Source organism: Ochlerotatus camptorhynchus, unplaced genomic scaffold, assembly GCF_037179485.1.
Source record: "Ochlerotatus camptorhynchus isolate MF236.1 unplaced genomic scaffold, CSIRO-AGI_Acam_v1.1 ptg000146l, whole genome shotgun sequence".
In the NCBI taxonomy this organism is placed as follows: domain Eukaryota; kingdom Metazoa; phylum Arthropoda; class Insecta; order Diptera; family Culicidae; genus Ochlerotatus; species Ochlerotatus camptorhynchus.
The window spans coordinates 2,319,935-2,333,901 of record NW_027040636.1 but is presented as its reverse complement, the minus strand read 5'-3'; the positions used below and the strand labels follow the sequence as shown (position 1 = coordinate 2,333,901).

The 13,967-nt window shown below is 35.4% G+C and overlaps 2 protein-coding genes across 2 annotated transcripts in view; one reads left to right on the top strand and one right to left on the bottom strand.

Moving 5' to 3' along the window:
- Positions 1 to 13,967, bottom strand: part of LOC135700976 (oxysterol-binding protein-related protein 9) — a 116,060-nt gene that overhangs the window by 76,753 nt on the left and 25,340 nt on the right. The gene's annotated exons all lie outside the window — the stretch shown is intronic.
- LOC135700947 (small ribosomal subunit protein uS3-like) lies at positions 8,543 to 9,337 on the top strand. The gene has a single exon (XM_065221614.1). The coding sequence runs from the start codon at positions 8,567 to 8,569 to the stop codon at positions 9,299 to 9,301; it is 735 nt and encodes a 244-aa protein (XP_065077686.1). The 5' UTR covers positions 8,543 to 8,566; the 3' UTR covers positions 9,302 to 9,337.

Genomic DNA, 13,967 nt, shown 5'->3' with positions numbered 1-13,967 from the left:
GAAGTTTATTCTGCCACACACACAAATACACCCACCAGACACACTTAGATTATTTTACAGGAGTCAGTATTTTTTACTGGGTTTTTGAATTGCTGAAAAAGTCGGTAAACATTCAAATGACCGTTATCCGTAAGGAATCAATGGTATCGACAAATTATATTTTCTATCATTAAATGGGGTTAATAGAACTGAGCTTGTACAAGTTCGGAACAAATGTTCTCATTATTTAATTTTCCACATATTTTTAAACTTTTAACGAACAGTTCCGCAATTCAAAACCCAGTAAAACTTTACTGACTGGATAAGTGTGTACATTTTAACAACAAAACACCGTTAACCTTACGTCCATGAAGCTAACATCAGCTGATATGATTTTTTGTTAAAGGGAATGGGGGTATTCACTCGGGTCACGATTGTACATATTTTTGTCGAGATTTGACTAATAAGAAACTGCATAATAAAAGGGGCTCATTTGATACGTTATTATACCGAAAGGCTATAATATCTTGTGAAAACAATTAGCTAGCTTCGATATCTAACTAAATGTCGTCGGAAATGGCTGAGCTGATTTTATTCCAACAGATTTTTAGAATGTTAAAGAATCGATTTTTACCTAATTAGACATTTGGTTTCGGAGATATTTATCAAAATAGAGAAATCCTTCCTATTTACTGTATCCGAGAAAGGTAAATGTCACCGGTAGGTGGAATAGTCTGGTTTCTTTATCTGAACGTAAATGGTTTCTAGGGGTCGTACGACAAGCAACTTGGTCATAAAGCGTTTTTCTGGGGATTCCCGGTCAAGGTTTTTTTCTCTAATTGAACATTTTCTCGGTAGGGGATTATTGTGCTTGCTACATAATACGTTAGGAATGTTAAGTCGTTCAATGGTTAGTGCAGACTCAACATAACTCTGGACGTGTTGAAAAGAATATTTATTTGACAATGATTTCTGCAGCATAAGCCTCATTTATCAAAATAAAAGATTTTGAGCATCAAATTACTTCTTGCAGCATGAATACAGTTTAATATACGGACCTAAAGATATTGCACATTTGGGGTTGACAGTAGTAGTAAAAATCATTTACAAATCAAACAAACCATGCATCATATTTTTGTTTACTTTCAGTTTTCGTTTTACGATAGCGAAAGTAGTGAAGCATTCAAGGCTATCCGCTGCAGTATTGAGTAATGAGTGTGATTTTGGTTTTTTTGTGTGCTATTAAAGGCATCACCAAGAAGGTGTTGCGTGCGTACAAATCACAAATTTGATCAAAGAGAAATGGTGTTTCAACAGGGAATTACTCGAGTAGCTATTATCTGTAATGTAAATAATGTTTGTTGATCGATACACTTCGCAAATGCTTTCTAAACGACAAAATTGCTGTCTTTTGTCGATTGCCAATGAAAGTACAATTACATGTTTATACGAACATAGTAGCTTACTTATCTCAAAACTGCAAGTTATGCTTATGCAATTGTAGCAAGTTCATTTTAATTTAATATATTAATCCGTTCGATGCGGAACAGATCAAACGTAGCTTAAATGTTGACCACGTAACAACACCTCAAGTTTAGCCACTTTTGGGGTTTCTACATCTTCGTTCGCAAAAGTTGAGCTGCGTTTATTAGAAGATAATAAATTTGGCACTATATGCGTAGAGAGCCTATCAAACGGTTAACAATACCGAGTGATTCGATTGGGGGCACGTATGCTTTCAATGCCAATGGTTGAGAGCGGCAAAAATGGTTGATGAATCAACGAAAAATGCTGTAATAATGCACTTTTGTATTTATCACTAGTGCGTAATGCACAGCTGCTTATAAAATGATATATCAAGCTTTGGCATTATTGCAGAGGATACTCGAGCTAGTTGGTTGGATGTACTACATTTTCAATTGCATTTTATGTCCAACTCAAAGCCAAATTGTTGGTTGATAGGGACCGTTTCATAACATTGTAACCATCGTTAAATATAGTGATGACGTATGTTTAAAAATCAAATAAGAAGGTAAAGCAATCATAAGTTCAATTCGACGGATTTGAGTAGTGTTTGAAAATAGAGCATTCTAAAATAATATGACCACTTACGAACAGTAGCTCCTATGCCCCACCATACGAATTAATTGGAACTCTAATGAAAGGTTAGCACATTATCTAATAATTAGGGACAGTGGAGATTCATGATATACAATAAAACAATAAAAAATATTTTTATCTAGAACAACAAGACAAGTTTTGGTCATTGAAACCAAACCGTAATGTTGATGGTTTATTTGATTATATGTGGATGGTATTAGGTCACATAAATAATACTTGACACAGCCGATTACGTTATTCGAGCAGTTTAAAAATTATGACCAACTAGAACTTTGAAATAAAATCATTATTTGTGACACCTAAATTTGACAAATCATGTGATTTTGGTTAAATTGTTGTTCTTCTTGGTAAATTGTGGTTTAGGAGAAGAAAATGTTATCATTATTAAGAAAAAATATTAAATATTGCCACGAAATTTCAAGTTTCTCGACTGCGAAATTTGTTTTTTTTTTGCCTGGAATTTCCAATAATTAACACAAAAGTGCTGACAATTGAAATTTGTCCTACCTCTACGATGTTTATGGAGTTTTTGGTTAGTAAAAAAATACTTATGGTTGTATAAAAGGTGTAAGGATAATTTGGAAACAAAATTCGGTATTGGAATGTTTGAGTTGCACTTCAAGTTATTCATTTCTATCTACATATTTTATATTTTCAGTTCAAGAAAAAGAGCAGTTAAATCATTAAATTTATTTTACTTATGTGTTCCACATTAATTGAATACAAACCCAAAGTTATCTCATTATATCCATTCGGAAATATAGAGCAATCGGAAAAAATTTAAGCAGGAGCACTCTATTGAGAAGTTATTTACTAGGGTCACTCGGAGGTCCATTCTCGTAGGTCATAAACTTTCCATATGACGAGTTTGAGTTATTGTGCTGCTGGTTGGATTTTTTTTAGGCATGTTGGAAAACACTGTGAACATTTTTTAAATGTTGGTCTATCAACTGTCTATTTTCTTATCTATCATCTTTTTGTTTAGCATAGTTCTCTCGGACAGTTGCTAATGCTCAACTGCGGTAATCGCTCAAGTAATTTTAACGATACACGTACATATCGTTGATTCTTCAACACCGTTCGTTAACGGTCTAAACTTCTACTGGTGCCGCTTCATTGTGACAGCCTGGCATTCAGAGTTTATAGGTATGCATTTGCATTTAAAATTTGAGTAGTTTACGAACGTATTGCTATCTGACTTTTAAAATATTGCAAAAATAGGAGTCGTTTACTGTACTGCTTTCAAAAATTGTTATCCTAAAATAATCTTGGCAGTGGACTTTTCTTTAAATTTGAACACAATGGGCTCACTCCATACAAAGATGGCACTAGTTACTAACGTCATCAGCTAGTCGTGATAGGGTTCCAAAGAATACACGGAATGCCAAATGAAGCAACAATTGCTTCCGATAGCTTGAAAAAGTCGACGTCGCTGGCACGTCACAAAAAGTATACATCTTTTGCATATCTAATGATCTTCTGATTCGTTTGCCAATATGCCCCATATTGACGTAGACATATTGATTGACGGCGATGAAGCTTCTTAATCGATAACTTATTACTTTTACTTAAGATCGATTCAATGTTCAATAGATATTTGCATAGTCGGCACCTTTTGGCAGGCATCGATAGCATAAATATCGATCGCAGAAGAACTTATTTATGAAATCGTGGATTTGTTATTATTGGCAATTGAGTGGTCTTTAATGATAGCGTAAATGAACCATTGTTTACCCCTTGCCATTGTTTGCATCAAAACCCGAAGCAAAGGTCAATCTTGATGAATGAAAATAAACAAGACTTGGAATGTCGCCTCAAATTGTTTACTGACGATAGATGAAAAGTTGATTCCATGTAACTTAATGCGATAAAATCATGGAGGCCATTAGAAACATCATCTTTATCATCAGCGAGAATAGAAGGAAATAGTCAATTGCAAGGTCTATTATGGATAATTTCGCAACTAAGTAAGAATTGTTCCGAGAAAATTCTATCAGCAACATTAAGTGAATTAAATAGACACCATCACGGACAACATGAGAAACATGCAAACAAAATTATAAAAGGGTACAATGAATAGTGAAGAATTGGATGATTCTGTTCTGTGGAATCAAAATCTCACAATTTTGTATTCCATAAATTATTGCTGCAGACTAACCCAGATAACACCAGGAACAAAAGCCTACGTGACTATTCTTTTGAGATCAATGGCGCAGAATATACGGGATACGCACCGTATCACCTGCTCTCTGATGAGGTTATTGTACTACGGTTAGTAATATGGTAAAATCGTGGTTCAGTATTCAACCGGTTTAGTCCATATATCCGTATGCGATGACGAGAGTGAGCCTAACTTTAAAGTGTTAGCTATTAGTGAAGCGATAGGTTTGTCAAGAAACGTAACTTGACTTGATTATCTGCTGACTAAGCCGTTACAAATCAATTCTCTGCATGGATGACAGTAGCGCCACAGTTGAGTTCAATCAGCAGCTTATTTACTGTGGAAGTAAGATTTATGAGTTATTTTTCTCCCTTTTGCTTGCTTATCAATGCAGTCATTTCCAAGCGAATTTCCATCAGCTGGAGGAGTGAATGATCAGTAAGATGGAACTTTCACTTGCAGTTGACTCATATAATTGAGAAATATGCGATAACTTTTTAGCGTAACAAATTGCTTTGAAATGCTATCACAAAGTTGCATTGAATGATGAAGTTGCATGAGTCTTCAAGATTTCTATTTGCATGAATTCAATTAATTAAGCAGGACAATTTAACTGTTACGTACCCCTCTCCAAAATGTATGCTGTTCCCATTTTGTCAGTTGTTAACCAATTTTGATGAAAAATTATGTCTTCTTCGTCTTCCATGCTTTTTACGCTTCTGTAGCGAGTGCTTTGCCGGCTCTCAGTTTATTGTTCTAAGATGTACTTACACAGTTATTAATTGAGAGCTTTCTATGTCAACCAATGCATGACTTTGTGTATTGTGTGGTAAGCACCATGATACTCTATGCCCAGGGTAATCGAGATCATATCGAACACAAAACCACCGCTTTTAGCTTTGAAATTCGAGCCTTTACTGACTTGGCGGCTATCTGTGGCCCAGCACGACATCTACCAAACAGAAATTTATTGTAGCTTTTATTGTTTTATATTACTATTATTTTATATCATACCGAACGCCATTAGATCGAATGGGCCATTAGGTAAATTGTAATAGGTAGTTATTCTCTTTCATCTTACGGCATCTGTTCCTGTTTAAGAATAGCATGAGCATAAAAAAAGAAAGTACTATTATGTTGTTTAAAACTGTCAAAAATCTTTGCTATAATGTACCCCGAAAAAAAAATCATTTTACAAAAACGGAAAAATCTGTGGATATAACTGATAATTTTCTTGTATATCAGATTCTAAAAATTGGTATATTCCCAAGATCTCAAAAAAATCTTGCAAACTTTCTATGACGGCGATCTTAAAATGAGGACTAATTTCGGGATTCTATTTGATTTTTGGAATAGGTCTTGAAAAAAAATTGGAAAAATAATATGAATGTTATCGAATTTTTGTTTTTCGATTTTAATATTTCCTTCAAAAATCCTGAATCTTGAAAACAAAAATCCAACTTCTAGGATACTCGCAAACAACAGGCTGTAAAATTTTGACGTCTTGAAAAGACTTCAAAAGTAACAATTTTGGTTTTGTCATGGATTTGAAGCGGTTTATAAGGCTTAGCATAGATTTGAAGACCGGGGATGTTACTAGAGTTACGCCGAAGTCATTAAATCTTCAAAATGTTAGAATAGAAAGCTGGATATTGGCACCATCTATCCAGCTAAGTATTGAACTTGTCACGAGAAACTTTACATAAGACATGAAGTCACCGAAATGCTTCGTTTTGGAGTTATTATTTTCCCCCTGCAATATTGCATTCCTGGCCCACTGTGCAGTGATGTTTGTGTCATTTTTTAAAGCTTATTTTAATGGGCGAGTTAAGTGGAAAATAGTTCTTGATCCAGCGTGCCACTTACCGATAGTTGCATATCAAGCTTCTTATGATTTCTGCCTACATTTTAAATTATGTTTTAAATCTAAATTCTATTATGATTTTCAATAATGTTTCAAATAGAAATTCTATTATGTTAAAGTGTCGTCTACTATGAACTGATCATATCCGGATCTGTTTATAGTCGAAAATTTAATTTCTTTTTTGTTCGATGCCAATGGATGGTGAATGATTTCACAATTAGTTAAATAGTTGATAAACCCATTCAAGTCACGTGTGGTAATCACAATCAGTAGTTGTGTGGCTGGTTAATGACACGACTTGTAATTTATACAGACAAAATTATTTGATTAGCCTTACGGAATGTGCGCGGGGTCTCATAGTGTCGAACATAAAAATAATGATTTCCATAGAATCTTTAGATTTTGATTGTTTGATACGTATTGTGAACGTGGGTTATTCCGCGCAACTTTTAATTCCGTGCACTTGACAATCAATTTGATATTGTTCATGTAAATGGTTAAAACTAACGTGTAAATATGTATTATTATGTTCCCTTAGGGTAGGTCTCCCATTCTTGGTTATATGTTCCTATTATGGTGTGTTCCAATTATGGCGTATGGGATTCTCATATGCCACAATTGGAACACGTCATAATAGGAAAGGTGTAAAAACAATGTTCTCTGCCATTTTCATATCAAATTCAACTAAAAACAGCCAATTCATGTTTTGATTGCAGAAATAGTAGTGCGCGGAAAAAGGAGCAGCAGACATGTTGGTGTTCATATTTCCGCTTTACAGACGCTGTGGAAAAGGCGAGAAAATTTTGATCAATACATAATGCATAATGTATAATGCAGCTAATATTAAAAAATAGATAGGTACCAAGTTTAATTGGGAACTACACCGCTAGAGGCGTGTCGCTTCCATATTACTCTTGACGGCGCTATATATGTCGTGGTCACATTAGCTCAGAATTCTCTCACTACGTGGCGCTACTTTACTGAATACACTATGCCTCGAAAGTCTGTCCAGGTTGTCCAGGCTGTGCAATGTGACTATTTTCGGAACAGGGTTGATGTGTAGAGGCCACAAAACCGATGCTGGATGCCATTTTGGAATCCAAGATGGCGGCCATCTGTTTTAAAAACAAAATATCTCTACAATATGGGTACTTTTGGAACAAGGACGACGTGTGGAAGTCAAAATTCGATGTTCGCCGCCATTTTGGAATCCAAGATCATTTTGTAATCAATGAAAAAAAAACTATATGGTCAGGATCTCGAAATACAGGTTATATAGGAAGTTCATGTGCACACTAGCGCTGCGTAGTGAGAGAGTTCTGAATTAGTATGAGCACCATCCGAAAGTACTTGGTGTGAATAACTTTGCTCAAGACGACAACTTTATATATGGCTATTATCACAAAATATTTTATGTTGGACCTAAATTTCATATATTATAGCGCCCGTCATAAGTAACATGAAAGTGAAGCGCCTCTAGCGGCGTAGTTCCACATTAAATCTTGATCCAATGACAAAAGATTTTTGGTCTAACCCAGTTCAACAGTGTGATTGGTTAATTGCATGATCCAATCAGGTTGCGTCACGTGGCGAGTGATTTCTAGAATTTTTAAAGTGGGTTTTGCTTCGCTAGAGTTTTGCCAACTAGAGAAGCAATATTATCAAAATAAATTCATTAGTGGTAATTTTTTATGTATTATAGTCACTTTAACACTCTTGGGTCATTCGTGACTTGTCCGGGGGTGAGATTTGATCTCGTGACTTTGGCGTGTGAGGTATGGATGTTAACCACTACGCCGGGGTCGCTGAATAAAATCTCTCCTGTGGGTGGGTAGTTGTTGTTCAGTAGAATTGAGGTGAACCGTTCGCCGCGCGTTCCAATACCCACACCGCTCTCGTATATAGTGGTTGCTGGTTGACTGCAGTCATGCCAAAAAATGGTTGGTACACTATATTGAGGTCTTGGGCTAGGAATGCATGCTCGTGATTCATTGCATCTTTGATTTACACGATGTTCTAGACAATGCTTGACGTTAACCAATTTTTCAAAAGTATGTTGTTAAACATCAATAGTTTTATCTATTGGAATCGATAGGTAGAGACAATTCCAAAACTAATTAAACATACACATTAGACTGGCCCAAAAGTACGAGTGAAGCAAAAGTTCGTTTTGAGGTTTTCGACGCCTGTGCAAAATAAAACTTATTATTTTGGTACTTGTTTGAGAGGTCTTTTAGAGCCAAACTTTCCAGCAAAAAATCACAGAAAATTCCTGGTGTTTTCGAAGAATTAAACGCAAAAGTGTGTCAAGATAAATTCATATTGAAAGGGTAATTTTATTTCAGGGCATGATTGCGTTTTTCTTGAAGATTTTTTTAGGAGTATTAGACTTTTCATATGTCACCAGAAAGCTTTTTTGCTAAAGTTGTGGTTCTACCAAAATGTATAACTCTGTGTCGAAGAAACGCCGATTCGTTGCCAATGGCATGTTCCGTGCTGAATTGAACGAGTTCCTGACTCGTGAGCTGGCCGAGGATGGCTACTCCGGTGTGGAGGTCCGCGTCACTCCGACCCGTACGGAAATCATCATCATGGCCACTCGCACCCAGAACGTACTTGGAGAGAAGGGTCGCCGCATCCGTGAGCTGACCGCTGTTGTCCAGAAGAGATTCGGATTCGCCACAGGAACCGTTGAGCTGTACGCCGAGAAGGTCGCCACCCGTGGTATGTGCGCCATCGCCCAAGCTGAATCGCTCCGCTACAAGCTGATCGGAGGTCTGGCCGTCCGTCGTGCCTGCTATGGTGTGCTCCGTTTCATCATGGAGTCCGGCGCCAAGGGTTGCGAGGTTGTCGGGTCCGGCAAGCTGCGTGGTCAGCGTGCCAAGTCGATGAAGTTCGTCGATGGTCTCATGATCCATTCCGGAGATCCGTGCAACGAGTACGTTGACACGGCCACCCGTCACGTCCTGATGCGTCAGGGTGTCTTGGGTATTAAGGTCAAGATCATGTTGTCTTGGGATCCAAATGGCAAGATCGGACCGAAGAAGCCCCTGCCGGATAATGTGTCCGTGGTGGAGCCTAAGGACGAAATTATGTACAGCACCCCGCGTAGCGAACCCAAGAACAAACCAACGTTGGAACTGGGGGAAGTCGTGGAGCCTGTGGCCACTAGCTAAGCTCTTAATTGTAATGTTTACAATGTAACTGAAGAAGGGGGAGGAAATATATTGGAAATGTGAGCCAAAAAAAAAAATACGTCACCAGAAAGCTGGGTTTGTCTATAGGTAGTGCACAGCAAAACAACAAAATATTATTACATCCTAGAGGATGCACTTCAATTATGTCGAAAATCTCACGTAATTTTTATGGCCACACCATATTCCAGAGTATCGTTTTGTAAAAAAATAGCACTCTAACACCCCTGACGATAAAGAAGTGCCGAAGCCGTCATTTCCCGATTTTTATGTTTATTATATAGTCACTTTAACAATATTGTCATTCGATGTCCGAGATAAGATTTGGCTTTATTGTGACTTCAACATTTTAGATATCAGGCATCTGAAATTATGATAAAATTTTCCTTGTATTTTCTTCACAGTAAGAAATGCAAAATTAATTCAAAATAATTATTAGAATTATTAATTTTACTAGGAAAAAAAAAAACAAATCAAAGGGGACGATCGGAAAATATCGAGAAATGGAGAAACTTGGGACGTGTAAAATAAAATAAAACTCTCAGCATTTTCTATGATTTGGATTTTAAAATATTATTTTGTTACTTTTGATCCAATGTCCATGATTAGAATTATAAAAATTCCTGTTTTTTTTTTTCTTCCGGGAATAATAAAATTTCATGAGGCTTTCCGATTTTTCAGTGTTTTTTTGTTTCAACGCATCAGAAACCCTGGGAAAATACTGAACTAACAATTATAGAAGTGCTCGGCTCGACAAACACTATGCTAAGAACAGGTGAATGTTCCATTTTAATCACTGAATAAAAACCATGATGATTCTTCCACTACGATGATTTACCGTTTTAACATTTCCGTGATTTTTACTTAGGTTTTTATCATACCGGTTAGGAATGTTGCTTCGTTCGTTTCCTTTGTGAATTCAGACATTTTCCACTAAAATAATAAAATTGATTATTCAAACATCACCTGAACATTTATTTTCGTTTCTGGCCTAGTCGGAGATTGTTTGCTTCCCAGAGTAGATTTAAGGTATCGTATCACTGTACTTATTCTACTGTACCCAACAAACATTCAAAGCTGAATAAGAGCTTAAAACTTCAACTCTTAATCAGTTCCAATAGTTTGTTGGGTATCTCTTACCCACTATGATTTCTTCAGATAAACAACCAGAAATGTTCCCAATATAATGAAATGCTCCAAGTGACATGAAAGTGGTAGCTTGCACCAGCAATGACATTATAATAAACCAGAAAGAAGAAAGAGACAAAAGTGCAACCTTGACACCAAACATTGTTTTATAGAAATGTTCCATGTGATTGACCTTTCACAGACTCGAAATCAAAACATCAAAGACAACAGATTGCATGCACCTATCGTTTTTGTTTTCACGAACCACGGTCGGCCACATCTGCAATGATCGTTTAAACTTTTTTCATAATTATTTGGAATTTTTTTGCATCGATAGCTTTGAAGACGCCTTCGCTTTGGCCTTGGTAAATTTTACGTAACTATTTACTGAACCGCAGCAGTATTGCAGCCGACTGTGATTCGACGGTCAAATATGTGATCTGTGGAATGATCATCTATGTTGCTCTTCAACTAATTTCTGTCTTGATGATCCATGATTCAACATCATACCTTACGTGTACGGGTTCTGTGAGCAATCGAATCGATCATTCATTTATTTTCCTTTTCACTTCACACACAATTTCGCTGCACTTCTATCGAATTATTTTGCTTCTGATAAATGATCCAATCGTTTTGAAAATGATGAGCATACGAAATGAACAATAATTATCACTTGAGAATGAGGTTAAAATAAAGTGGAGTTGATGAAAATTGAGGATGAATGGGTGTATTACTAAATTTCTTGTGTTTAGACAGCTCTGGCATAGAGGTGCGAAACAATTAATTGGAAACAGGAATAGGTTTAAATTCTAAGTAACAACACACCAAAACAAATGACATCATCAAATGTAAGTGTCGATTTCATACAGGATGAGGAGCTTAGAATTATGTCATAAGCAATGTATAAGATAAATCAAATATCACGTGACGTACTTAATGCATGCAGTTCTTACAATGAACGTACAAACAAGTTTTTCCAGAATGAATATTTTCGTAAAAAAAATTCACGAGGAAATTTTCTAGCAGCAGTGGTTTTTACGAAACAAACTTGGTTTGAAAATTAGATTTTAATTAAATTAATTAGAAATTAAATAACAGAAAAATTACACTATTATTTTAAAAATCATCCGTCTATCATATTACAGAATCTGTTAATGTGGTGAAAAATTACAAATTCTGCAACTTTCTATGCAAATTTGTAATAGAATTTTACATTTCCTAGTAGGGTGTACATCTGTATTGTACCATTAATAACGAAAAAAAAAAAAAAAAAAAACTGTGAAGTGTCGATTAATTAACGTATTCCGAGTGAATATATTTTTCAAACAACACTGTGAAACAAAAAATGACAATATTATCTATATTTGGAGTCAAAACTGTATGCATAGACAAAAAAAATGTATTTTATTTTCAAAATATCAATATTTCCACTATGACATGAGCCGTGATTGGGACTCTTCGTTACATATATTAATATGTCTGTATGCTGTACCAATTTAACAAGCAATATTCAATTATTGACATCTAAATTCTAGGAATCTTAAAAATTAATCAATTAACAGAAAATTTATATGTTGTGAAATGGAGGGTTGCTAGAATAATTCGGCATTTATAAAACCGTCACCAGTTGAAAGCAGAGGCTTTTATTATTAATTATTGAACTACAACAATTTTTTTCTTCATTGGGGTGGTTTTTCATACAAGATATGAATCTGCGTTGCAAGGTGGCCATTTTAAAATTCTCGGTTCTACCGGTTCAAATCTCAAAATTATTCCTGTTATCAACAACAAATGACAGTATTTAATGATTATTTTTTTCAAAGAAACGTGACTAAGTGCAAACATATGTTCTTGTTATTTGTAAAAATAAATACTTATCACCGGGTAAAACAAAGTAGCGTCTGAACGTTACACATAATAATTTAGAAGTTTAAAGATTAGAAATTTGAAATGTTATTGAAAATTCGTAGGCAAATCATATAAAAATTACTAAGGTGTTTCAAGAACGATTGCAAAATATTGAAAAGATTTATATTCAAACTTTACTAAGGTTTGAAAGTTCTGCTACATACATTTTCGAATGAATCTTTAGAGATTTCGAAGGTTCATGCAAACATTCCTAAACAATACGCAATTCAAAATTTCGTAGCTCAGGGCGTCTTACTCATTATGCTAATTCAAATTCCTTTAGTTAGCCAGGGTTTTCCAGGACTTCAACGGAAAATGTTCAGGTTTTCAAAGAAACCTTTATTGAAAATACGTTAAAAATATGCTATTGGAATATTTCTGTTAGTTATAAATATTGAAAGCTTCTCATGGTCCAGAATCTTCTCAAATTTTATAAGCCCTGAATGAAAAAAAAACTTCTATAATCTTGAAGATTTTTCTTAATCAAGAGAACTTTTTTAAGCAAGAGAAATCAAATTAAAAATCATGTCAAAGACTTAAAATTTAGATTTTTTTTAGAATCTTTTCAAGAATTTCTGTAAATAATAATTTTTAATTTTTCTTTGGAATCTTCTCAAAAATTTCTGTAAATAATAGAAGGATCTTTGATTCACTCTGCAATTCCCTTAAAATTTTAAATAGGGTTCCCTGTATTACCCTCTAAATTCCACTCAGAATTCTCTAGGAGCTATTCCGTAAATTCTTGGAAATGCTCCGCAGAATTCCCTAGCAATCAAAGGGCAATCTGTAAATGATAACAAGAATCGCTTTAGAACTCTCCTTTAACATCGAAACTTTGTTGGAAATTTGCTTGAAATTTTTTGCATCTTTTCAGAATTCTCTTTGGATTCTCCTTCTTCTCTTGGAAATCTACTCACAAGTACCTTGGAGTTCTCCTTGCAAATTTACTCTTGGGTCATTCGTGGCTTTGGCGTGAGAGGTATGATTGTTAACCACTACGCCGAAACCGTCCCCAAAAATTTAGGCAAGAAGAGTTCACGTCTTTAATAATTGTGGTGTAGTAGTAAGACGATGGGCTATGAAGGAATAGCACCCGACCAAGCATCCTTGCATGAATGAACGGGAAAACCAGTTTGATTCAGACACTTTTCGAAATAAATTTTGAAGTTTGTACAACCGGTTGTCACGAAAGTTTGGCCGCAAATTTTTACTTTGATGTAATAGGTAGACGCTGATGAAAGTTGATTGCAGTGGGTTACCGACATCCAATATTTGTTGAATGCCATTGCACGATGAATCCAGCTAAATTTACTCGTACATTCGTTGTTGCACACGAAAGACAGAAAGCAGTATTTTTCAAGGGTGTTCGCATTTAACTTTATATTTCGATGATCGAAAAAGCTGTATGTACGCGGGGTCGATCAATGTTTGCGGTGTACATTACGTAATAAGCGATCCTATATGATCATTGGGTATTTTTGGTTTGGGTAGAATCTGAATGAATTTTTGTTCTGGTTTAAATTATTTCTCAAATTTTAGTTATGCTCGGCGAATTAACTTTTTCACACGATTTCGTTAAACATGTTATCGGTTTATCTTCAATGATCAAACT

What these genes read in the sequence shown, in the direction of transcription:
- LOC135700947 (XM_065221614.1), top strand. Translation starts at nt 8,567, where the DNA reads ATGTATAACTCTGTGTCGAAGAAACGCCGATTCGTTGCCAATGGCATG.